Here is a 26,561-nt window from a genome sequence, read left to right on the forward strand (position 1 = left end):
TGCAGCTTAGCTTGAGATATTTATTGGATGCTTTCACAGTTGGCCTCAGTGGCTCAGCAACGGGGTAGAGTGGAGAAGGAGCATAGAGTGACAGAATGCATCCTTCAATTACTGTAACCTCCAGGGGGTTCAGGTCCTGAAGTCCTCATTCCCAGTGGATGACTGATCAGTCCTGACTGCAAGAGACAGACACTTAGCAGTTCTTGTAAACTGAGCACCCACCCCGACTGCCCGCTTCCCACGAGGACCCAGGTGCCCCTGCTCCAAGTAGCCTGGCTTCCAAGCTACATCCCTCACCATGGGGAGAAGTCCTGTGCTTTCCAGTTATCCAGTGTTGTCTCCTTCTGGGAGTCATGCCCATGGCTGGTCTGATCTGTGTTCAAGTTTCCGCAGGCCCCACACAGCATCCCAGCATGGTCATCGCTGACCGCCACAGCCAGCTGCCCATCGGTGCCAAGCTGCACCTGAACCCCTGCCTTTTGCTGGACTAGCACAGAGCCATCAGGATTCCGACTCACAGACACAGATGTTAACACCTCAGCTGGGAGATCCACTTGAAGACCATTCACCTGGTGGTTGGGGGCGGGGGTGAAACACAGCGGTGAGGCTGAAACCACGGAAGAGCTAGGGTGTTACTAGGATGGAGACCCCAACGAAGACAGCAAGTTCAAGGAGCAAAAGCAGAGAGGCAGATGCTGAAAGAGATGAAGACCTGGATGGATGCACCAAATGGAGAGATGGCTACCTAAGACAGTTGGAGATTTGGATGGATGGATAAAAGGACAGAGAGGGGATGGATGAAAAGATGGATCAATGCATAAGCAGGCGTGTACACAACATTCCAAGGGCGGCTAGGATTGGAGGGAAGTGCTTGTACCAGACAGATAAATAATCAGTCAATCAAACCCCAGCATCATCCTGTCTGATTCTAGTGCTCAAAATAAAAGAACCCTTGAGCATGTCCTGTAAGTTATTGGTTCCCTAACAAGGCAACTTCATCCCTTATTTTTTCAATGCTGATGTTTGAAGATAAGTGATGACCCAGCAAGTATAATAATCATGTGAGAAAATTACTGTTTCTCCATCACAGGCTGTGGACTCAGTAACCTTGGTAACTTTGTGAGTTTTTCCCTTTAAATAACTGTTGTCTGTTTTCTTTGATGAGTTTACTCTTCTAAAGTTAGACTCCCTAGCAAGTCTTCTTTCAAAGAAAAGTTCTTTTTTTCTAAATGCTTTTGTATGTGACTCTTCCTCTGCCAGATGATTGGATAGTCAGGTAGACAGATAGGAAAGATAGGAAGATAGGTCTGAAAAGATGGATGGATGAATAAACTGATGGAAGGAAGGAAGGAATGGAGGGCGGGGAGAGAAGAAAAAGAGAGGGAGAAAGGAAAGAGAGAGGGAAAAAGGAAAGGGAGATGGAAGGAGGAGAGAAGGAGGGATAGATGCAGTGAAGGACAGTTGGAGATGTGGATGGAAAGTTTCACCAGGCTGCAAGCTTCAATGGTATAAGAACTGGGTCTGAGTTACCTGTGTTACCCAGCACATGGCCTGATGCAGAAGGAACAGGGATGAATGTATTCACAAAACCAAACTTGTCCTGGGTACCCTCTCAGTGCCAGGCCCTGACCTAGCTACTGGTGACAAAGCAATGATCAAGATGAACAGGATCCCTGCCTCCCTGAGGATTATACTCTAGTGATGGAGAAAGGCAACAAACACAAAGAAATAATGGATACCTTCAGATAGTGATAAGCACTTGAGGGAAATAAAACAGAGTAACAGCACTGAGACTGGGATGGAGAGACAGAGCTTCTGTAGGTAGTCAGGAAAGGCCTCTCTGTAGAAGCAATGCTGGAACTGAGGTCTGAAGGATGAGAAGGAGTCAACAGTTAAGAAAATCTGGGAGGGGAATTCCCTGGTGGTTAAGACTCCACGCTCCCAATGCAGTCGGCCCGGGTTCGATCCCTGGTGAAGGAACTAGATTCCACATGCTGCAACGGAGGATCCCACATGCCACAACTAAAGATCCCACATACCCCAATGAAGATCCCACGTGCCACCACTAAGACCCAGTACAGCCAAATACATAAATACATAAATAAATAAATACATAAATACATAAATAAATAAATAAATAAATATTTAAAAAAGAAAATCTGGGGGAAGAGCACTGCAGCAGTGGGAATAGCAAATGCAAAAGGCCCTGAGGTGGGAACCAGCTTGGTCTGCTGTATGAATAGCATAAAGGCCCACTTGGCCTATTATCAGCACAGCCAATGAGGGAAGGAGTTGTAGGAAATGAGGTTGGCAAGGCCGGCAGCAGTCTGATCACACAAGGCCTTGAAGGCCATGCCAGGGAGGTGGCTTGAGTTTGGAATGTTGTTCTGGGAAGTCACTGTAGAGTTTTAAGCAGCAGAATGGCCTGATCTGATTCACATTTCTAGAACACCTATCTGTTGTGTAGAGAATCGTTTCTTGACAGAGGAGCAAGGGAAGGTCAAGAGTAGGGGTCTGTTCACCTGAATTATGGATCAAGCAGAGGGCCAGAGAAAAAGAGTGACTGGTCCAGATTACACTCAAGCTTCCCTGCTTCCAGCAGGGCTGAATCTTGGACCATCTCCATGCATTGGTAGAGGGATGTAGACCATCCATTGGGAGAGGAGTATGTGGAGCATTGGCTGTTTCTCCCCATTAGACCCAGAAGACACCAGTGGATGTCTCTGCAATCAATGAACAGGCCATGTAAACAGAGACATGGGAACTTTAGAGCAGCCTGACGTCTGTGTTTGGGTCTTAGGCTCTATTACACGGGCCACAGCTGATTAGACTACAAGTTGGCATCAGCCCTCAGTTTGGCCAAACAGATTCTGTCTCTAGAGATTTGGAATTGGGGTGGTGAGAACCATGGGGTTTGACAAATGCAAGGCAGTGGTAAGTCAACGAAAATCAAGGGGCAGGACTTGCCTGGTGGCACTGTGGTTAAGAATCCGCCTGCCAATGCAGGCGACATGGGTTCGATCCCTGGCCTGGGAAGATATCCCACACGCTGTGGAATAACTAAGCCTGTGCACCACAACCACTGAGCCTGCACTCTAGAGCCCGCAAGCCACAACTACTGAGCCCACATGCTGCAACTACTGAAGCCCACATGCCTAGAGCCTGTGCTCTGCAACGAGAAGCCACCACAATGAGAAGCCCGTGCACCACAATGAAGAGCAGCCCCCGCTCACCACAAGTAGAGAAAGCCTGAGCATAGCAACAAAGACCCAATGCAGCCAAAAATAAGTTATAAAAATAAAAAAGAGAGATCTGTTTAAAAAGAAAAAAGAAAAAGAAAAAATCAAGGGGCAGAAGGGAGGACTCACGGGGGCTGGAACAGACTCAGGAGGCAGACAATGACAGGCCAGAGGGGGCCCTAAAAGCAAGCTGAAAGACAGCTGAGGGAAGGGTCAAGTGGCCTGGAACTGACAGAGTCCAAAGGATGTTCCCACTGGGCACCTCACCTGGAGTCCATCTCGTCCCTTGTATCCACACCGTCACCACCCGCACTCCTTTCCCATCAAAGTGGTTCAGAGCCTGGGTGCTGGTGGGTTCAAAGCCTGGATCTCCCAGGGACTCTCTGAATGACTTGAGTAAATGACTTCACCTTTTCGGGCCCTAGTTTCCCCTCTGTGTGAAATGGGGATAATAATAGTCCCCGTCTCAGGAGTATGTTGTGGGGAGTCACAGAGAATGAAGCTGATTTGGTGGACAGCAAGTCTAAAAACACAGGTACAAATCCAGACGATACTGCCAGGGCACCGGGATCCAGCCACTCCTGAGGTTCCGTCCCTGGATTTTCTAGTTATGTGGGCCAATAAATTCATTTTTGCTCAAGGCACTCTGAATTTGGTTTCCTGTCACTTGCAACCGACAGTCTTGATTAACACCAAAATCAAAATTAGTAAGTTACTTGAATGTGTTTTTGCTCCTCAAGAACTCAGCCAGAATAGAAGGACTAAGTTTGAAGTATAGACACAAATACAAATCCAGAGAAACAAACTGCAGAGATCCGTAAAGAAAACAGCAAGACAGATGGGCTGCCAGGAACGTAGGGACACTGTAACAGGAAGAACAAACCCCGGGGGAGACATGCCCCCTGGGTCCAGGCTTACCCACACGCCCTTGTTTTGGGTCACAGTCACCAGTCCGTCCTGGAAGAAGATGTGAACCCGGCCCTCAGCTTCACCTTTGCCATTGCAGGGCCGGACATCAGCGACCACACGGTACCAGGGGATGGTCTCCTGTAGTCCTGGACAGCGGAAAGAGAGCTCGTAGACACCGGGGGAGCTGACGTCACTGCGGGTGCCATCAAAGGTGGTGAGTTTGGCATCCACAGAGAGGGAACAGACGCCATTGGGGGCCCAGCAGTCCCGGACCCCAGCCTGGACCTCGCATACGCGGCCTGACGGGCAGCTGGCCGCCTGGACCGTTAGGCCAGTGCTTGAGGAGCAGGAATAGCGCTTGCTGCAGTCTGAGGTCAGCAGGGAGGAGTTCACCTGTGTACAGAAAGGGGCCAGGTTATGGTGGTGTGGTGGGCTGCAAAAATGGCCACAATCCTTCAACCCTCTGGATCCATGCAGAGTGACTCTGCAGTAACTCCCATTAAGAAATGGAGTTTATCTCCCCTTCCCCATGAATCTGGGCTGGCCTTAAGACTATGCCTTGGTTATTACAATGTAGCAGAAGCAATGCTGTGTCAGGTTCAAGCCTGGACCTCAAGAGACCTTAGAGCTTTACTCTCTTTTTCTCGGAACCCTGCCCAGCCACCACAGGCTAGCCTGCCCAAGGATGAGAGACCCTGTGGAAGAAAGACAGCCAGCCCTCAGCTGACCCACTGGGGGCTACAGGTGTATGAGTGAGCCCAGGGGATGGCAGAAGAACTGCCCTGCTGAGCCCCACCCTAACTGCAAACTGTAAAACAACTAAACAAACGGTTGTTTTAAGCCACTATGTTTTGGGGGTGGTTTGTTACTGGCTAAAGCTGACTGATACAGGTAGGAGTGGGCATCGGAGACATTCCAGAGTCCTGACACCCACAGCCCAGAACACAGGGCCCTGGAAACCCAATCCTGGGAAACGGACTTTCTCTTGGTTTTCTCCTGCCTGACAGGCTGCTTTATCTTCACTGCATTTTCAAGTTCCTCCTCATCTCCCAAATCCTGAACACTAACCTGCCCAGGGCTTAGTCCTCAGACCTATTCCTTCTCTACCTACATTTACGACCTGGTGATCTCACCAAATCTCATGAAAACTAAAAGCAGTGTCTGGTCTTCAGTTGGACTCTGGCCCAGGGTGGGGGTCGGGTGGGGTTAATTTATATAGAGACCATTATTGGGACACCTGGTGAAATTCAAATAAAATCTTTAGATTAGATAACAGTATCGAGTCAGTATTAATTTTCTGACTTTGAATTGTATTGTGGTCAGAGCAAAGGCGTTTATTTATTTCTAAGAAATCCTTGCAAAAGTATTTAGGGGGAAAGGGGCACTATGTCTGCATCATACTCTCAAATGGTGCAGAAAAACATATACACGTACATAGAGGGAGAGAGGGAGAGAGAGACAGAGGGACAGAGAGACAGAGAGAGAGAACAAGCAAGCACCTGGCAAACAGGTCAACAGTCAAAGAACTTGAGTAAAGGATATTCAGGAGTTTTTTTGTACTATCCTTGCAATTTTTCTTAAGTTTGAATTATTTAAAAATAAAAGTTTGAGAACTTTAAACAAAATGAATATATTTAACTAAAAATAATTACCATCTCTATAACGATGACTCACATTTGTATCTCCAGCCCAGACCTCTCCCCTGAATACCAGACCCACAAATCCAAGAAACCTTCTAGCACAAGCAGAGTGGTCAAGGCTGGGATGGGGAAACACAGGGGTCTGTGGGAGTCCAGAGGAGGAGCCTAACCCAGCCTAGGGGATCAGGGAGGGCTTCCTATAGGCGGTGAGACATGAAGGAAGGAGTAGGAGGAGTTTGGCATCATTTTCCCCAGAAGTTCTGCACTTCTAGAACCTCTAGCCTACCTTTCTGCCATTAATAAAACTGGGATGAATGGGGAAGGGATGTGATAATCCACCTTTCCTTTATTTGATAAATATGCTTTTGAAAAAGCAGGACCACCTAGTAGTTCAGAGGGTGAGCCCAGGCTGCTGGGGTGTGAATCCTAGACTCCCCGCTTGCTAACGGGTAGCCTTGAGTGGACTTCTCTTTGTCATCTGTAAAATGGGGAAAATAACAATAGCATCCATCTCAGAGAACTGTTGTGACTATCAAATGACAACATCTGTAACAAACTTGGTGCACAGTAAGAGCTCAAAAAATATCAATTACAAAAATAAATGAACTATTAACGTTCAATTCCCGTTATTAAATGATTGTTAGCTGTGCTACCAACTATGCTGCTGTAAATTACTATTATTTTTACTGAGTGTGATGAATGTGGAGGTTGAGGCCCAGTGCTCAGTGGGTGCCTTTCATACACAATCACACCCGATTCCTCAGACACCTATGGTGTAAGGATGACGACCCCATTTTACAGATGGAAACAATGAGGCTCAGGGAGGGGACTATCGTAGGCCCAATAATGGCCACCCCAAAGACTTCAGGTCCTAATGTCTAGAACCAGTAAATGTTACCTTATTTGGAAAAAGAGTGTTTGCAGATGTGATTAAGAATCTTGAGATGTTGAGATTACCCTCGGTGGGCCTTAAATACAATCAAGTGTATCCTTATAAGAAGGAGCCAGAGGGAGATTTTATGACACACACAGAAGAGGAGGGGAAATGTGACATGGAAGCAGGAATTGGAGTGACGTGGCCATAAGCCAAGGAATGCCTGCAGCCACCAAAAGCTGGGAGAGGCAAGGAATAGATTTCCCCCCAGAGCCACTGAGGGAGTGCCGCCCTGCTGACATCATGGTCCAGTGATACTGATTTCCAAATTCTGGCCTCCAGAACTCTGAGAGGATAAATTTCTCTTGTTTTAAGGCACCAAGTTGTGGTCATTTGTCACAGCAGCCACAGGAAACCAACACAGGGAAATTACCAGCACGGAGTCACACAGCAGGGAAATGGTGGTGGCCTCTCTGTCCCCATTCTTGAGGGGGTCAGCACAGAAACTCTGAGCCTCCCTCAAGCTCCTCCACCCTCCCTGCCCGCCTCAAGCTCCTGCTCACCGGCAAGTATCGGCCATCATGGGTGCAGCCGCAGTCTTGGACAGGGATGCAGACACCCTGGGACAGCAGGAAGCGGTCGTCACACTCACAGCCCTCAAAGCAGCGGGTGGTGCAGCCCGTGAGGCCAGAGAGAGCCGCACAAGATCCCTGGCAGGAGCGTGTGCAGATGGAGTAGTGGCTGTGGGCGGGGCACTGGAGCGCTACAGAGAGAGGAGGCAGGGTGGGGTCATGCCTGCACATGGGCACTGAATAATGAATGGGGCCTACTGCACACCCAGCTCTGGGCTGGCGGTGCTGGGGACAAAAGCAATGAAGACAGCTCCAGGCCCTGCCCCAGGAGCTCATATCAGTGGGACAGACAGTGATGGCCCAGTGTGATCAGGGCTGCATTGGGGAAATACAGGTCAGGGCCAGGATGGGGGAAGCACAGGCAGAGGGGTCAGGGCCAGGATGGGAGCTGTGAGGACCCAGGGGAAACATCCAGGGTGAGGACCTGGGCTCTGGCTAAGCATTTGGTAGATGGTGTGGCTGCCCCAAGATGAGGACCAGGATTGAGAAGCAGGAGGATCAGGTTTAGGGTGAAATGCTGATATCATATGGGAACACAGAAGGTGTGCGAGGGACCCTAAGGACACCTAGTGGAAAGTGTCCAGGAGGTCAATGGATCCGTGAGGCAGGAAGTCAGGAGAGAGGTCAGAGATGGAGACAGTGTCCACTGCCAGCACCGAGAACAAATGTAAGGCTATAAGGGTAGATATGGGCCTGGATGTAGGCCCTGCCCTGAGGAGAATGAAGGAGACACAGCCCTGCCCTGGGGGCATGAGTGGCCAGTGCGTTGTCCAGGAGAGTCCAAGGAGACATGGCCCAATCCTGGGAGTTTGAAGGAAACAGATAAGCCCTGACTGCGCGTATCTAAGAGGTACGGTCTTGGGCTGGGGGGGTCTAAGGGAGCTGCAGCCTTGTCCTAAAGGATCTGAGGGGCTATGGGCCCATCCTGGGGGAACTGGGTGAGCCACAGACTCAGGCTTGTGTGAGCTTCTGACCTGCCCAACCCACCTTCCCAGGTCACCACAGAAAAGGTCCAGGATGGGCCCTGAGAAGAACTGTATCTGAGGTCTCAGGAGAGCCAGCCCCCTAAAGAAGTCTGAAAAGGCCCAGTCAGCTGGCCAGGAGAGAATCCAGCAGCAGGGGATGCTGTGGGAGGAGCTGGGGACTGCTCCTGAGATGCAGACAGGACAGGGAGCAGACTAGAGGGCACCCCCAAGGCTGGGCTGGAGACCTCCCAGGCACCCACTGACACTCACGGCAGAAGCTGTCTGTCCTCCAGGACTTCAGGGCCACGCCAGCCGCCTGGCAGGCCGCTGTGTAGGCTGACAGGCTGCGGCAAAGGAAGGCACTGTCGCCCTTCTGGGCACAGAGGTCGTACACACACTGGCGGAAGTACTCAGAGGGGCTCAACACCGCATGGCAGGCCGAGAAGGGGCCCTTGGAGTCCCGGAGCCGCCCGCAGGCCTGGAGGCTCTCATATGGCGCTGTCTCCTCTGCTGAGCACACAGGGCAGCCGTGGGGCCCACAGCCCTCGCCACAGTCCTGGGAGGAGCCAGGTGCCCGCCACGCGGTTCCAAAAGCATTCACACTGGGGGCCACGGCGCCACTGGGCAGGACAAAGTCATCATTCCAGTTGCCATTGAAGTTTCCACAGAGGCCACAGAGCCGGTCATGGAAGGGGCTAGGGATGGATATGAGGATGTGGTCCGTGCCATCAAAGAGAAGCCGCAGATCCTTGGTCGTCTGTAGAACCATGTTCCGGCCCTCGGCGGTCACCCGCACATGGCCCACAGCCACAGGCAGGGCTACGACCTCGCCATCCACAGTGACCTGGATGGAGGGTCAGATGGGTCAGAGACTCACAGAAGCCCAGGTAACACAGTCCCCTCAGACTCCAAGGGTGGAGCTGCCTCCCTCTCTCTCAGTCCCACGGGGTTGGGGCCATGTCCCCACAGACTTCCCAGGGCAGGGTTGTGTCCCCCTCAGGGACTCCAGGGCAGGGCTGTCTGTGTCCTCCTCAGTCCCTTTGGGGGGGGGTCATCTCTGTCTCAGAAACCCCAAGGTGGGCCCCGTCTCCCTCTGAGCCCCCAAGGCAGAGCCAGGTTGCCCTCAGGCCCCCAGGGCAAGGCCATGTCCCCTTACCTGCGGCCCCTGAGCCAGGCCCACAACCTGGCCAGCTACAGTAACCACCAGACGCTGGGGATCTCCAGCCGCGTTCTTCTCAAGCACAATGGTAAAGTCCTCGTCCCCAGTCTGTGGCTGGCAGACCTGGGCCAAGATATAGGAGCAGGAGCCATGCAGGTCATAGGCACGACCATCAAGGGTAACGTAGTGGATGCCCCCGCTGACCAGGCAGCGGCCACAGCCTGTAGGGCGACAGGCCTGGACACCGTCCTGTAACCGGCACTCCTCATAGGGCCTGCAGGCTGCACCCTCCTGGCAGCTGACTTGGCCGCCAGGCCCACACTCACAGCGCCGCCCACATTCTGGGCCCGGGTAGAAGGCCTCACCCAGCGGGTAATAGAGGCCCTCGTGGAGGCAGCCGCACTGGCCCACAGGCACGCAGGTGTCTCCACTGAGCACGAAGCCAGCATCGCAGACACAGCCCTCACGGCAGGTGGATTCACAGCCCTCGGGCGCTGAGAGGCTCGGGCAGCTCACAGGGCAGGAGTCGCCGCAGAGCTTATAGTGGCTGTGGGCAGGGCACTGGAAGGCTGTGGGGACAAGACGGGAATGAGCCAGGCAGGTGTGAGGGAGGGGGCCACGGGGGAGGCACAGAGCTGGAGAACCTGCCCAGGTGAATCCGTATGTTCTGCCTGAGCATATTTCATGAGTGAAGCTGTCCAGGGATCTGAGCGGGGTGTCTGATCCAGTACATCTAATGGGGGGATTCAGTGTGGGGATGTGCGGTCTCTCTGTCCAGGTAGTGGGTCAACCTGATCAAATATTTCTAAAGATCAAGTCAATCTGACTGGGTGAATCTGAGCCCATATGCCTGACCAAGATATGCAGGATTAGAACCAACTGTGAGTATCTCAGGGTGTGACTCTGGCTGGTGTGTGGGGCCAGATGTACCCTGGAGTATGAGTCCACCCGACTATGCCTGGCTGTGGATGTCTGACCTGGAAGCCTCTCTCGGTCTCTCTGACAGGGTCTGTCATTGTGTGACTGTGACCACATGAATGTGATTGGGTGAAGCTGACAGGATAAATCTGACTAGGAGATCTGCCTGAGGGGAACTGCCCAGGACTATCTGATCACCAATCTGTATGTACCTGCCTGGGACTGTCAGGATCCTGATCCTCCCTGGGTATATCTGCCTAAGTGTGTCTCAGTATAAGTGTGATCAAGTGTCTCTAACCAGAGGAGGCCCTGTCTGATGTTACGGGACCAATTCTATCTGACCCTGTGTATTTCCCTATTTAAAACAGTTGAGGGGCATCTGAACAGATGTAACTCTCTAGGTCTTGCTGACCAGGGGTAGCTGAGAGAATCTACTCGACCAGGTGTTATCTCGCCATGTAGCTTGGACAGGGTCAGCCACCCAAGTCTATATCTGAGCGCATGAATCCTGAGAGTGTACTGGACCCAGGGTTTCCCAGCACGTGTATCTGAGTCGCTCCCATGGCAGCATGTGACCTGGTATATTTCAGTACGTGAATGCCGAGGTGTTTCTTTCACAGGAGATATCTGGGCTCAGGGGAGGCTGGGTGGTGCCTAAGCCCCACCAGGAGAAGGCTCTTGTCTTAGAGTCCTGGGAAGGGGAGTAGCGGAGAGACCCTTGCTACATGGCCCATGCACGGATCAGTACTCACGACAGAAGTCCGGTCGCCTCCACTCGCCGAGCTGGACCCCAGCGGCCTGGCAGGCTGCCACATAGGCGGCCACGGCAGGGCAGAGGCCTCCTGGATGGCCCTGGGCCTGGCAGGCGTCCAGCAAGCAGGCCTGGAAGTACTGCGCGGGCGGCAGGAGGCTGTGGCAGGGAGCCAGCGGGCCGTCGGGGGCCGAGATAACGCCGCAGGCGTCCGGGCCGCCGAAGGGCTTCTGCTGCTCCGGCGTGCAGGGCTGCGGGCACGGCCCGGGCACGCACTCCCCGCAGCCCGCGGCACCGCCCACTTGCCAGCCGCTCGGGTTCCCGCCCACCGCGTTCAGGTCGTCTTTGGGGTTCTGGTTGTAGTTCCCGCACAGGCCACAAAGGGCGCCCGCGTACGCGGCCGGCACGCGCAGCCGCACGTTGCTGTCTCCGTCGAAAGCCAGCGAGATCCCCGTGGCCGTGGTCACCACCACGTCGGCGCCGCTCAAGTATGCGCGCAGGCGCGAGTCCAGCTGGAAGGGCAGCGCCACCAGCCTGCCGTCCACCTGCAGGGGCGGGGTGCGAGTGGGGGGCGTGAACGTTGCAGACACAGGTTCGAATCCTGGCTCCCCTATCTACTGGGGCGGGTGTCCTTGTGCACGTGACCGCCCCCTCCTTGTAATAATAATAGTCGTAGTACTAATATGAGCAACTACAGACACGATGTCACTGGCTCCTGACGCTACCCTCTGAAGCAGATACTTTTCTTAGACCCATTTTACAGAGGAGTAAACTAAGATGGATGGGGAAGCCACTACTCCAAGCCATCCAGCTCCAAGGCCTATACTCTGGACCCCTCCATCGGCCCGTCAACCTGTGAAAGGCAATCAGAGTATTGGCAGACCCCCTAACTGTCCCAGGCAACTCCAGGGCTGGCACATGTTCTTGCCTGGCCCACTGACCCCTCACCTGCAGCTGCCGGGGCCAGCCGGCACTGAGGGTGAAGCTGTGGCCGTAGATGTGCAGGGTGACAGTGCGGGTGTAACTGACGGCCTGGCTGCCGCGGTGCTCATTGGCTACAGTGACTGTGAAGTTCTCAACCCCCGAGGGTGGTCCATGGCAGGGCGCACTCAGCAGGTACTCGCAGGTGCCTTGGAAGTCGAATCGGTGCCCATCCAGGGTGATGTAATGGGGGTCACCCCAGGCCTGACACTCAGCTGTGCTGACAGGCTGGCAGCCATGCTGGCCTGAGGGCAGCAAGGCACACTCTTCACCCAGCCCACAGCTGGCAGGCTTGCAGACCAGTGAGCCACCGCCAGGCCCGCAGTGACACCGCTGGGAGCAGGTGGCATCAGCCCAAAACTCACTGCCTGCCTCATGGTAGGTGCTGTTGGCCCAGCAGCCGCAGCCGCCATCCAGGGGGACGCAGCGGTCGGCGCTCAACACGAAGCCTGAGTTGCACTGGCAGCCCTCGGCGCAGGGGCCCTCACATGGGGCAGAGTTGGTGGGGGGTGCAGGAGACGGGCAGCTGGCTGGGCAGGGTGGGCCACAGAGCTCGTAGTGGCTGTTTTCTGGGCAGGGGAGCTCTGTGGGTGGATGAAAGAGCGGGAGGGAAAAGAAGAGAATGGTGTCAGGATATGGGATCTGAGGACAGGGTAGGAGGAGACAAAGAGAGAGAGAGACCAAGAGAGAGAGAGAGCGAAAGAAAATGAAAGACCCAGAGACAAGGAGAGAGAGGATGAGAAATAGACAATCAAAGGGAGACACACAGACATGTGCCAAGAGACTGAGAGACAAAAACAGAGACAGAGAGAAACAAGCAAACAGACCCAAAAGGACTAGAGTGAAACCAAATCATCCCCAAAGAGGCAGGACCCCTGCCCCCAGCTTCTGCTCTGTCCCCCAACACTCACCACAGCCGGCCTGCGTCCTCCAGTCCTTAATGACAATCCCAGCGGCCTGGCAGGCAGCAGCATAGGCAGCCAGAGCCTGGCAGAGTATGTCCTGGGCCCCACCGCCCAGGCAGACATCCAGAACACAGCCCTTGAAGAAGCTATCAGGGGCCACATGGGCATGGCAGGCGGCGAAGGGGCCTCCGGAGGCAGGGACCAGGGGTCCACAGAAGCCGGGGCCCCCGTACTCCTCTAGTCGGTCCTCGGCGCATGTTGGACAAGACCCCTGACATTCATCCCAGCACAGTGGGTCCCAGCCTGGAACCCGCCAGCTGCCACCCCAGAGGGGTATGGAGGGAGCCAGCGTGCCATTAGGGAAGGCTTGGTCGTTGCTGGGGTTGCGGTCCATGTTCCCGCAGAGCCCACACACCACACCGTGATAGCTACTGGGCAGCGTCACCTCCACTCGCCAATCCCAGTCATAGGTGACCTGCAGCCCGAAGTCGGTGGCCAGCACCGCTTTTGATGCGCCATGGGTCACTAAAAGCCGCCCATTGGCCACAGTGACAGGCAACGCCGTCAGCACGCCGTTCACCTGGGGGAAGCGGGGGAGGGGAGGCAAACACAGGTCACTGGAGATGCGGAGGCCCAGCTCTGGCCCCCTGCCTCCCTCGCTGGTCCTGCTGTGGCTGGGAGCGGCCAAGGCCTTCCTCATGACTGCTGGTCGTATAGTCATTTGACAAACATTATGGACACCTGCTTTCGTCCAGGCCCTGGAGAATGAAAGCCCACTCTGCTGCTTTTTCTGGGTTTCTCTTTTGATCTCTCTTTCTCTCTCCCTTCTTCTCTGTTTCTCTCCCTCTTTGTACATCTAGACCTATCTGTCCCTCTCTGGACTCTCTCTCTGGGCCCTCTCCCTTCTCTGTGTCTCTCTCACTTGTGCACTCTCTCTCTCTGCATCTGTGTGTGTGTTACTTTCTCTCTCTGGGTCTCTCTCTGGGTCCATCTCTCTGGGTCTTTCTCCGGGTCTCATTCACCTAGTGCCTCCCTCTCTCCTCATTTCCTGTGCATCTCTATGTGTCTGGGCATTTCTTCCACTCACTCACCATCATTTATTGAGTGTCTACTCTGTTCCGTATCTCACTCTCTCCCTGTGAGCTGCCATTAGTCTGTATCTCCATTATTCTGGGCAGAAAGGGCAGCCCATCTCTCTCTCTCTCTCTCTCCATCTCCCTCAATTTCTCTTCGTGTTGGAGGCTCTGGGCCTCTCATTTGTTCTCCTACAAATAATCAAGGGTGCTTACCTGGGTCACACCCTCAGCTGAGCACTTTACATGCATCACCTCACTATGGGACAGGGCCTGCTATGATCCCCATTTCACAGATGAGGAAACTGAGGCCTGCCAAGTCAAGTCGTTTGCCCAACATCACACAGCTCATAAGGAGAGCCTGGATTCAAACCCGGATCTCTAAAAAGGCAAATTCTAAAAGTCCTACATTAAAGCCCTTAACAAGGGGCTAGGCTCATTTAATTCCCAATAGAGGGGTGATGTTTTTGCTATAATTATTGTTACTCTTGTTTCAGGCCTAAGTGAAGAGAGAGAGCATTGAGCTCCTAACTGCGGCTGGCAGGGCCCTTCCTACCCTACCTGGGGGCTCAGGGGTCCATCCTTACCCGGACTTTGCCAGTCTCGCCTTTGTGGATGGAGATGTTGGTGTTGAGGGTAGTCACGGTGACCAGCCTCACATAGGACACAGAGGGGTTGCCCCGGTTCTCATTCTTGGTGGTGACAGTGAAGGGTGTCAAGCCCTGAGCACTGCTCCCTGGGCAGCTGGTTGATGCCAGCACATAGTTACAGGTGCCCTGGAAGTCAAAGTTCCAGCCGTCGAAGGAGTGGTAGTGTGGGTCGCCCCACAGCCAGCACGTGGCCTCGTAGTTGGGCACACACACACCCTGGCCATTCTTCTCCTGGCACGTCTCCTGTGGCCGACACGTCACATCGTGGCACGGGTCTGGGGGCAGAGGAGAGAGGACCTTGAGGGGCTGCCAGGTATAAGGCCAGCTGCCTCCCAGCATCTGCCCCAGTCTGTGTCGGGGATACTGGCTCTAAGGGCAGCCGGGGGTGAGACCATATTCTAGGGTCCTCCCATCTGAGATGCGGGCCCTTACAGTCTGCCATTTCTGAGACCAGGCCCTGGGTCCCTGCACCCCCATGTCTGAAAATCTGTATCCAAGACCCTGTCAAAGGTCCCCACATCTGAGACCCAGGCCCCAAGGTCCTTGCAGCCAAGACACAGGTTCTAGGGTCTACATCTGAGACCCAGGCTCTAGGGTCCCCTTGCTTGAGATCTCAGCCCCAGAGGACCGAGGTCTGAGACCACAGCCGCAGGGGTCCCTGTGTCTATGAGGCCAGCCCTGTGGGCATCCATGAGGACATCCACAGCCCAGCGTTCTCTGTGTGCAAGACCTGGGGCCCAATTCCCCCATACCTGAGCTCCCAGCCTCCTGGAGGCCACCACATCTGAGACCCAAGTCCTGGAGGTCTCTGTGCCCAAGACCAAGGTGCTGCAGGAGCTTTCTGGTGAGAAACTAACCCCAGAGGTCACACCATTTGAGACCCTGACTTTGGGGTCCCTGTATCTAAGTCTTATAGCCTGGCAATCCCTCTGTGCAAGACTCTGTCTCTCTGGGGTTGCTGTGCCTGAGACCCTGGCCTTGGGGGATGTCATTTTTCAGGCCCTACCTCCAAGGGTCTCTTTGTCCAAGACTATGTTCCTAGGGCCATTGAATCTGTGAACCCAGTTTATGAAGCCCCTTGCCCAAGACCCCAGCCTTAAAAACTTCTTTTTCTCTCCCCCTGTGCCAGTTTTCAGTTGACTGCCTCTTAGCTCCAAATCCACCTGTAGAGTTAGGATTTGTCAGTAGAGGGCGCTGGAGGGTCACGGCAGGAGGAAAGAGCTGCTTCTGCTTCCAGACAGTAGCATGTGTTGCACCTGCTCGGTGAGGTCCACTGGCCCCAGCTGGTTTCCCAGCGAGTCACTCAGGCACCCCGGCAGGCCAGGCAGCTTCCCAGTGAGCTTTGCCAGCACCCCAGTGGTGGTTTCCCCGCCTGCCAGTTCAGCCTGCACAACCTCTCTGCCACCCGCCAATGAGATCTGCTTCTCAGCCTTGGAGTGGGGGCCGTCTTTCCAATCCCTCCCTTCCTTAGGTGCTCTGCTGTAACCTTTGGAGCAGGGGCTGCTCCCTACGTCTGCTTTTCTTGTGTTTGTGGGTGTTCTTTTTATCCCTTAGTAGTCAATCCCTATTACAAGCAAAGAAATGTATTAAATTTTCCCCATTTAAGCTACTGCATGGCTTCTGTCTCCTGTTGGACTGTGACCGAGATACCCTGGTCCCTGGGAGTCCCTGATACCATGCCCATTAGCCCCAAGATCTCAGTCAGTTCTAGAGGTATATCCCTTTATCCTCAGGAAGAAACAAATTATTCTCTGCCCTTCGCCCCCAAGAAATCAGTCCTGGGGGGCGACTTTGTGTCTTAGACTTAATCCTGAGAGGTGTCCCCTGTCTGAGAGTGTATCCCTATAAACCCTGATTCTCCACTTGAGGCGGGTCCTGTATTCAAGACCCTGGCCTTGGTGGGGTCTCTGCCTGAGACCTCAGGACTCTGCTTTCTGTCCCTGTGGGTTCCAGTCTCCCCTACCCCTTGGGGATGGTGTCTGAAACCCTGAGCCTAATCCCGCATACCAGTGGCCAGCAAACTGTGCGCTGCCAGCTGCCGGTTTCTGTAAATAAAATTCTACTGGAGCCATACACATTCACTTACACAGCCTACAGCTGATTTCATGCTGCAGAGGCAGAGTTGAGTCGTTGTGACCAAGACCATATGGGCTGCAAATGTAAATATTTACCATCTGGCCCTTTAGAAAAGAAGTTTGCTGGTCCCTGCCTTACGCTCAGGGTCTCTGCCACCTGCCCCAGGACACCTATCCCTGAGGGTTCCCACAGCCTGGTTTCCACCCTAAGGGTCCCTGCCTCCCAGCCTGGAGGGCCACTGCCCCTGGCCCTGGGAATCCCAGCCTAGGGGTCCCCAGGTCTGAGACTTCAATCCTTAGTCCTTCGTGCCTGCCACCATGAAGATCCGGGTCACATCACCCTCAGCTCCAGAGTCCCTGTCCTCTGTTACCCCAGCCACACCGGCCCTGGCCCCAACCCAGCACCTTTGGTGATGCAGCTCAGGACGCCTCCCGAGGGCTGGCACACCTGCCCTGGATTGCAGCTGTGGTCCTGGCACACCATGCCTTTTCCGGCATGGCACACGCACTGCTGCTGGCAGTTGTCAATGAGTACTGTCTGCTCCGGCTGTGGGGACAGAGGACATGGCTATCAGGGCAGGAACTGACTTTGGCAACTCTGGTATTCGGGGCATGAAAGGATTCGGAGGACATAAAAGGGACATCTTCCAGCAGGGTGGCCCCTTGTCTGTGAAACTAAAGCACAGCACAGCCACTTGGGGTCCAATTCATTCATTCATTCACTTTCACTCATTTACTCACTCATTTGTTTATTACAAAATATCCATTAAATGTCTGCTGTATACGAGAAATGATATAACATAGAAATTAAGAGCAAAGGCTCTGGAGCAGATTGCCTGGGTCTGAAGTCTGTTTCTGCTATTTCCCAGTTCCATCATTCTGCACAAATTACTTAGCCTCGTTATGCCTCAGTTTCCTCATCTGTAAGTTTCAGGTAATAATGGCATCAACTTATGAAAGTATAACTGAGTTAATAATACATATAAAGTACAGATGAAATGAAAAGGGATTTCCTTTAAATATCCAGACTGGAGAGATGAAATAAGATTGGGAAAATGTTTAGTTTTGAGGCTGAGTGACAGGTACATGGAGATTTCTTATACTGTTCTCTTGACTTTTGCCTGTGTGAAAGTTTTTATAATAAGAAGTTTATATATAGCATTATATAAAAAGAATATATATTATATATACATAAATTCATATATATTTTACATACAGCACTTAAAGCAGCAACCGGCATGTAGTAAGCACCATCTACCTGTTTGTTGCAGTACTATTATTCATATGAGAAGGAAAACAGAGAGGTTCCTGCCCTCACAGAGCTCTCAGACCTTTGAGGGAGACAAACTTTAGGTAAACACACACTCAAATCAAAGGAAAAGGAGTAACTCTGAGAAAGTAGGAGAGGGAAGCAGAGGGAGTTATCCTCTGGTATGACAGAGATGAAATCTCGACCTGGATACAAATCCGAAACTTGATCTGGGGAGCCAGGGGATAGTTTCAAGTTGCAGGACGTATGGTCATATTTAGAAAGGTCTTACCCGCTACTGTGGGGATGGCAGACCAGAGGGAGCAAAAGTGAGGGCTGGGAGGGAGCCAGCTGGGAGAGGACACACTGGACCACAGTGGGGCCATGGTGAGGCGAAGAGAAGTGGGTGGGAGAGATGTTCAGGAGGCCAAGTGGACAGGCTGTGGGGCTGATGGGCAGTGGGGGGGGGGTCCAGCATGCAGCCCCCAGCTCTGCTTGTGATGACCAGGTCCCTACCTCGTAGTAGACACCATTGTGGTAGCAGCCGCATTCCTGGATGGGCACGCAGCCTTGGCCATCATTGAGGAAACCAGAGTCACACTGGCAGCCCTCGGCACAGCTATCCGGGCACTGTGTGGGGGCACTGAGTGCCGAGCAGCCCAGGGAGCAGGTGTCTGCGCAGAGCTCATAGTGGCTGTTAGGGGGGCACGGCATCGCTGCAAAGAGAGGGTGCAGGTCAGAGCCCCTGGGAGTGAGGGGCTGCAGGGCCCAGGGTCTGCCCCTTCTGTGCCTCTACCTCCCCTTCTCTCTGCCCCTCACTCACGACAGAAAGATTCCGTCCTCCAGGGTTCAACGTGGCCTCCGGCTGCCTGGCAAGCACTCACATAGGCATGAATGTTGCTGCAGAGAATGCTCTCGTTCCCACCGCCCAAGCAGAGATCAAAGACACAATCTTGCAAGGGACCCTGGGGATCCACCAGCTTGTGGCAGGCGGCCAGCGGCCCCGTGGAGCTGGTGAGGAGCCCGCAGAACTGCTGCTGCTCATACTTCTCCTGCAGCTCAGGTTTACACTCCAGCTCTGTGTCACAGCCCTCGCTGCCAGGCTCACAGGTGGGTGGCGGCAGGCAGGGAGAGCCCGGCACTGCCTCCTCCCAGGAGTTGCCGAACTCATTGGAGCTGCCTGCTTGCGAGCCGTCGGGCTTCTGGAAGTCGTCCTTGGGGTTGCCGTTGTAGTTTCCACATAGGCCACACAGCTGCTGGTAATAGTTGCCTGGGATGGTGACCCGCACATTGTAGCTGAGGTCATAGGCCACGCGCAGGCCAAAGTCAGTCTCGATCACAACATCTGAGCCATGCTGGAAGGCACGGACCTGGCCCTCGGCCAGCACCACGGGCAGCCTCATGTCCACACCATTCACCTGGGAGGTGGGAGATGCCGTGCTTCAGAGGGTACACTTTGAGAGGTCAGACCCTAGATCAAGCCCCTGCCTGACACTGAAGATCTGTGTGACCTCACCTCTCTGGGTCTTAGTTTCCATATTTGTAAAATGAGCATAATCATAGGGTCTTGCGGTGGGTTGAGTGGTGGTTCCCTGAAGAAAAGTCCATCCAGAACCTCAGAATATGAACTTATTTGGAATAAGGGTCTTTGCAGATGTAATTAGGGTAAAGACCTTGAGATGGGATCATCTTGGATTAGGGTGGGCCCTACATCCAATGACAGGTGTCCTTAAAAGAGCCAGAAGAGAGAAGATACAGAGACACACAGAGGAGAAGGCCACGTGAAGATGAAGACAGGGACTGGACTGATGTGGCCGCAAGCCAAGAACACCTAGAACCACCAGAAGCTGCAGGAGGAGAGGGAGGATCTCTCCCAGGGCCTTTGGAGAGGGTGCATCTCTAGCCAACACTTTGATTTGGACTTCTGGCCTCTACAACTGTGAGAAAATAAATTTCTGTTCTTTTGGCCACCAAGTTGGTGGTAACTTGTTGCAGCAGCCACAAGAAATGAATACAGGTCTCAATGGAAAAACACTCTTACGAAAGCAGGGACCAGGAGAGAGGGGAAGATGGAGTGGAAGGGGTGGGGGAGATGTCCAGAGAGGACAGTCAAGGGGCAAGTAGAGGGGAGACTGAACCACATGGGAGAAGGTCCAGGTCCCCAAGGCCTCTTCCCTCCTTGGCTCCCCACTGTAGGCTCTGACTGGCACCTCCTCCCCTTGGGGACCCCATGCCTCCCACATCTCCTCTGAGCTCTGTGCCCCTCTGCCCCTGGGCTGAGCACTGTGCATGCCCCACCCACAGATCGCCCTCTGCCCCAGACCCCTCCCCTTCATGTTCCACTCCTGCTCTCACCGTGACCTTCCACTGATTCTGCTCCAGCCGCAGGGTGAAGTTGGCCACCTGGACAGTGATCACCCTGGTCACACTGACTTTGCCATTGCCCCAGGCCACATTCTCCTGCAGGACGGCAAACTGAGCCAGGCCAGGCCGGGTCCCGCAGGTCTGAGCCAGGGCGTACACACAGGTGCCCATGAAGTCGAAGCGGCGGCCATCAAAGGTGGTGTAATGGGGGTCTCCAGATGCCTGGCAGGTGGCAGAGCCCACAGCCACGCAGCCCAAGATGCCACCGGACGGCTGGCAGGCTTCATGCGGGCCACAGCTGGAGGGCTCACAGGACACCAGGCCACCCTCCTCACAGTAGCAAAGGGAATTGCACTCCGGTCCCGGGTAGAAGGTCTGGCCAGGCGGGTAGTAGGCGCCCTGGTACACGCAGCCGCAGGAGGGCAGCGGCACGCAGGACTCGCCGTTGAGCACGAAGCCCTCGTCACACACGCAGCCCTCCTGGCAGTTGAAGCCGCAGCCCCCGGGCACAGGGAGGTCTCCACAGGACAGCGGGCAGCCGTAGGAACACGCCTCGTAGTGACTGTGGGGCGGGCAGCTCAGCGCTGCAGGGAGAGCGGCCGTCAGGATCAACAATCCCTGCTCCCCGGTGACACCGTGGACCCCCCTCACACACACGCGTGCACACACACATGCTCACATACACTCACATGTATAAGCGGTTCAGCAGCAAGGAGCCCCTCTGTTCAGTGGGGCCTAGGAAACATTCTATCACAGTTAATCGAATCCTGACAATTAAGGTTCTGTTCCAATTTAACGGTGGTCTGGGGTTATCTGCAATGTCTTTAATGACCTTATTCAAGTTGGTAACAAGTTGTGGATCCCTGATATGTATTTTAACCATGCAAATGAGTGTGTGTGTGATCTATGCAGTGTATTTGTGAATGCAGTATTTTTAACTTCTTCATTCTACAACAGTAATGTAGTAGTGGTGGTAGTAGTAATAATTCTACAGTAAATGAAAATATTTGGCCAGGGTAGTAAAGAAAAAAATAAAAAAGAATCCCGGTTCCTCTCTCCAAACTCCAGTCATCTCAGATTAAAATACAGATGGTTTCCTCAAAAACAAACAAACAAACAAAAAAAAACCAAACACCAAACAAACCCTAAAACTGAACCCAATCAAGCCTCTATCTGCACCATCCAATACGATAGCTACATGTGGCCATTTAAGTGTAAGTTAATTAAAATTAAGTGAAATTGAAGATTTAGTTCCTTGGTCACACTAGCTCCATTTCAAATGCTCAATAGCCACACATGGTTGGTGACCAGATGGGACAGCTCAGGTACAGACCATTTCCACCATCACCAAAGTTCTATTGGATAGCGTTGCTATAGAGCTAATATTCAGTTTGCAAGAGAATCAAGGGACAGAGGGACAAATTAAAAACACTATGAAAAAGCACCTAGCCAAATCTAGGAAGTAGGAAATTCTATACCATAAATGACCTGTTTTTTCCATGAACAAAGGAAGGGGTGGATAGAGGGATAGATGTGATAAAGCAAGAATAGTAAAACACAGATTGTAGAATCTAGATGGTAGGTATACATGTGTTCACTGTAAAATTCTTTCAACTTTTCTGTATATTGGAAACTTTTCATAATAATGTGATGGGGGAAGAAAGGAGGGGGCTATTACAGGATAAAAATGAAAGCAGAGGACTTCCCTGGTGGTGCAGTGGTTAAGGATCCACCTATCAATGCAGGGGACACAGGTTCAAGCCCTAGTCTGGGAAGATCCCACATGCCGCAGAGCAACTAAGCCTATGCGCCACAACTACTTAGCTTGAGTGCCCTAGAGCCCATGCTCCGCAACAAGAGAGGCCACTGCACTGAGAAGCCCGCGCCATGCAACGAACAGTAGCCCAATAAAGGTAATGTTGAAATTCAAAAATAAAAAATATGTCATAGATAGAACTACAGTCTGTCATACAGAGTGAAGTAAGTCAGAAAGAGAAGGACAAATATTGTATGCTAACTCACATATACGGAATCTAAAAATGGTACTGATGAACTCAGTGACAAGAACAAGGATGCAGATACAGAGAACGGACTGGAGAACTCGAGGTATGGGAGGGGGCGGGGGGTGAAGGGGAAACTGAGACGAAGCGAGAGAGTAGCACAGACATATATATACTACCAACTGTAAAATAGTCAGTGGGAAGTTGTTGTATAACAAAGGGAGTCCAACTCGAGGATGGAAGATGCCTTAGAGGACTGGGGCAGGGAGGGTGGTGGGGACTCGAGGGGGGGGGAGTCAAGGAAGGGAGGGAATACGGGGATATGTGTATAAAAACAGATGATTGAACCTGATGTACCCCCCCCAAAAAAAAAATAATAAAATAAAATAAAATTAAAAAAAAAAAAAACAGATGATTGAACCTGGTGTACCCCCCAAAAATAAAAAAAAAATAATAAAAAAAGAAGAGTAGTCCTCTTGCTGCAACTAGAGAAAGCCTGCATGCAGCAACAAAGAGCCAATGCAGCCAAAAGAAAAAAAAAAAAAAGAATACAGAAGAATCAACCCAATGCTGTGTGGATTTGGTCTGGACCCACATTGAAAAAAACTGAAAAAAAAAACACAATTTTTTAGCGAATTGGGGAAATTTGAACCCAGGTTGGGTTTTAGAGCATGTAGAAGAATTAGTATTATTTTCGTTATCGGTAATAACAGCACTGTGGTCATGTTTCTTAAAAGTCCTATCTGTTGGAGATGTTTACTGAAGTATTTGTGGGAAAAGTCATACATCTAGAATTTGCTTTAAAATATTTCTGCAAAATAAAAAAAAAGAAAGGGGCAGTGGAGGAGGAGGTAGAGGAATGAGAATAGCAAAATACTAACAATAGTTGAAGCTGTGCTGGGCATATGGGTTCAGGCCCCATCCAGGCCTCCCTCTGCCTGGTGTCTGAATCCTCACAACCCAGTCTTCTAGAATTTCCAAGGGGTCCAAGGGCAAGAGTAGTTTTAAGGAAATAGGAGATTCTCAATTTCTACAGAGGCCACACAATGCAACAATTGACTGTACAAATTCAGGAGCCAACCTGCCTGGGCTCAAACCATGCTGCCCTGCTGTGTGACCTCAGGCAAGTTACTTAATATCTCTGTGGTTCCATTTCCTCGTTTTGTAAAATAGGAACAGGAATGATCCCACCTCACAGGGTGATGGTGAGGATGAAATGAGAGCTGTTAAGCCCTTAGAACAGAACCTGCCCCATGGGACGTGTGCCACACAAGTCCTGGCTCTAATTATGCGAGTCCTGCCTAAGACCATTGGCCTGAGAATGCGCCTCTCATGGAGTTGCACCTCCTGTCCCACCGTGCTTTTTTGCAAGCGTGCTTCTCCCACTTCATAGAAGAGAACAGCGCAGTCCCCACCCATCGTGAATCTTAACACAGTGTGCTGCCCTGGGGGTGTGAAAACCTCCAGCGACATGAAGGGACAATTTCAAATATTACCATAAGCATGGAGACAATGGATGACAAGTCATGACTAATAACAAATCAGTTCCAACTCTGCTCCCAACAAAACCGGAGGAGGGCCTCAAAGAGCTGCTCAGAGGTCATAAAAAGTAAGTTTTATGGCATCTCTCAGTGTGACTAACTTCCCTGCGACTCAAAAGGAGAACAGAGAATGGAGTGACGTTGCTCTAGCAGAACTCCTGCCACTTCCACCCACTTACTAATATCACATCTACCAAACGAAAAATAGAATTGACGCTACACCCTGTCTCCTAACAGCAGACGTGAACTATTGAGGGGAAAAGCCCCGTCCATCTCATTAAGAGATGTCTTTCCAATACATTCTGCTTTTTTATGTTTAATATGCTTATCAGCTGTGTATTAACGATACTTGCAATGATAACTCACTCTAACCTTTTTTTTTTTTTAAAACACATAGAGGCTGTGGTCTCAGGCATTTCTAAAACTTATTAAATGTTGTTCACTCACGCATATGCTTGCGGCAGAGACGTATGATGGGGATGGGGACAGACTGATGATGGCCACCCCTACTCTGGGCTCGGCCCTGGTACTGGCTTTGGCCAATGGGACCTTAGCAAACATGATGCCAAGCAGAGGACGTGCCTCTCACGGAGCTGCTTGCCGACCGGGTGTTGTCTGCCCTTGCTGCTCTTTGGAACCTGAGACCACTGTGTGAAGAAGCCCGCGCTAGCTGGCTGGAAGATAAGACCAAGCAGAGCAGAGACAAGCAGTCCTGACTGAGGTCCTCCAAACCAACCAGCCTGACAACTGCCAGATGTGAGCGCAGGGCTCCTTCTAGAGGAGCTCATCTCTGAATGACAGATGCCAAATGGGAATCAGACCTGGGGCCACCAGATGCATGCAGCCACCTTACAAATATTTACTGCATCTGTGACTTCTTAGCTGTCATGATCCCAGGCATGAAACAACCTTTCTGAGCCTCTGTTTCCTCATCAGTTAAATGGGTATAACCACAGCCCCTACCTCATGGGGCTGTTATAAGAATTAAATCACTTAATGGTATTTATACAATAATGAATATACGTAGGGCCGAGCACCCCCCCACCCAGTTATCACTCTCGGTACTCACGGCAGAGTTCCTCACTCCTCCAGGGGTGCACAGTGGCCCCAGCGGCCTGGCATTCAGCAGCATAGGAGGCCAAGGCGTCACACAGCGCCCCAGACTGGCCTGGCAGCAGGCAACGGTCGTAGACGCAGTCGCGCACAGCACCCTGTGGGTCCAGCTTGTTGTGGCACTCCCGGAAGGGCCCACTGGGGTCGGCAAGGATCCCACACTCCTTCTTGCTCTGCAGCTGCTGGGCCACCAGGGAGTCCAGCTTGGGACAATCGCCTGGCTTGGCCGCTCCACAGCCTGGCCTCGTTTCCTCCTGCCAGCTGTTTCCGAAGGCTAGTGCGTTCGCAGCTTGGCCTCCACCCCTCAGAGCCAGGTCGTCAGCTGGGTCCCCATTGAAGTTCCCACAGAGCCCGCACAGGGCCCCAGCATAGGTGCTGGGCACCTTGGCAGTCACGTGGGCATTCCAGTTGTAGGTGACAGTCAGGCCAAAGTCCGTGCGCACGACAGCATCTTGGCCCTGGCGGAACACCTGCACCTGCCCATCTGCTGCCTGGAAGGGCAGATACTGAAGGATGTCGTCCACCTGGGTAGAGATGTGGGAGGATCAAGAAGTCAGGGTATTCAAGGCTCTGTGGCCCACCCCTCACTCACTCAGCTCTGGCTATTCAGGGCTCCTTACTCTCCTCTTGAGCACATTATGCTTGATCCCACCTCAGGGTCTTTGAACTTGCTGTTCCCTCTGCCTGGTACACCATCCACCTCTCATCATCCTTCAAGTATTTGCTTAAATTCAAATCCCTAACCCATGGCATTCAAAGCCTACAGGATCTGTCTCCCTATTACCTCCCTGACCTAACCTCCTCCCACTCACCCCCTCTCTCTGTTCCAGCCACACTCGCTTTCTTGAGATTCCCCCAACTCTCCCAGTTTAGTCTAACTTTAGGGCCTTTTCACTTTGCCAAGAACACTGCCTACCACTTGCCTCCTGGCTGCTTCCCCTTCATCTTTTAGGACTTGGCTTAAATCTAAGCCCCTTCCCTAGAATGTCCTGCTTAACCTTGGCTCTTGTCTACCTTTGTGCCTGCACCACCTCCCACATCGCTCATTCAGGCTCCCTGCTGTCTCCCAGAACATATCAAATGCACCTCTGGGCCTCTGCACTTGCTGCGACCTCTTCCTGGGATACGCTCATCACTCTTTACTTGGCCACGTCTACTTCATCTTCTAGGAAGCAGCTTTGATCCAAACCCCTTACAATGGCCTAAAAGGCCATACATGATCCGAGCCTCACTGCTCCCCAGTTTAATTCTTCAGGACTGCTTCATTTCCCACCCTTGGAACTCCAGCCATGCAGGCATTTTGATATTCTCCTGAACTCACCAAGCTTAGCCCAGCCTCAGGGCCTTTGCACTTGCTGTATGCTGTGCTGGCAACATACATACCCTCTTCCACATCCTTATTCTTTGTCTAGCTGCCTCCCCATCATCCCTCACATCTCAGCTTAAAATCAAACCCTCTACCCACCAGGCTCTGTTTGTCCCCTCTTTTCCGATCTCATCCCCTACCAACCTCTCTATTGCAT

The 26,561-nt window shown here is 52.5% G+C and overlaps 1 protein-coding gene across 1 annotated transcript in view; it reads right to left on the reverse strand.

Moving 5' to 3' along the window:
* Window positions 1-26,561, reverse strand: part of FCGBP (Fc gamma binding protein) — a 54,299-nt gene continuing 27,738 nt past the window's right edge. The window contains exons 5-19 of the mRNA XM_057712083.1: window positions 24,995-25,562; window positions 20,376-20,968; window positions 18,844-19,438; window positions 18,537-18,736; window positions 17,177-17,318; window positions 14,634-14,971; window positions 12,980-13,553; window positions 12,025-12,652; window positions 11,089-11,621; window positions 9,416-9,987; window positions 8,530-9,103; window positions 7,226-7,425; window positions 4,158-4,541; window positions 298-569; window positions 1-176 (exon numbers count right to left, since the gene is read on the reverse strand). Of these exons, the coding sequence (XP_057568066.1) occupies window positions 167-176; window positions 298-569; window positions 4,158-4,541; window positions 7,226-7,425; window positions 8,530-9,103; window positions 9,416-9,987; window positions 11,089-11,621; window positions 12,025-12,652; window positions 12,980-13,553; window positions 14,634-14,971; window positions 17,177-17,318; window positions 18,537-18,736; window positions 18,844-19,438; window positions 20,376-20,968; window positions 24,995-25,562 (6,183 nt within the window). The 3' untranslated portion in view covers window positions 1-166. The remainder of the gene's footprint in view (window positions 177-297; window positions 570-4,157; window positions 4,542-7,225; window positions 7,426-8,529; window positions 9,104-9,415; window positions 9,988-11,088; window positions 11,622-12,024; window positions 12,653-12,979; window positions 13,554-14,633; window positions 14,972-17,176; window positions 17,319-18,536; window positions 18,737-18,843; window positions 19,439-20,375; window positions 20,969-24,994; window positions 25,563-26,561) is intronic.

Source organism: Hippopotamus amphibius, chromosome 16 (genome assembly GCF_030028045.1).
Source record: "Hippopotamus amphibius kiboko isolate mHipAmp2 chromosome 16, mHipAmp2.hap2, whole genome shotgun sequence".
Classification (NCBI taxonomy): Eukaryota; Metazoa; Chordata; class Mammalia; order Artiodactyla; family Hippopotamidae; genus Hippopotamus; species Hippopotamus amphibius.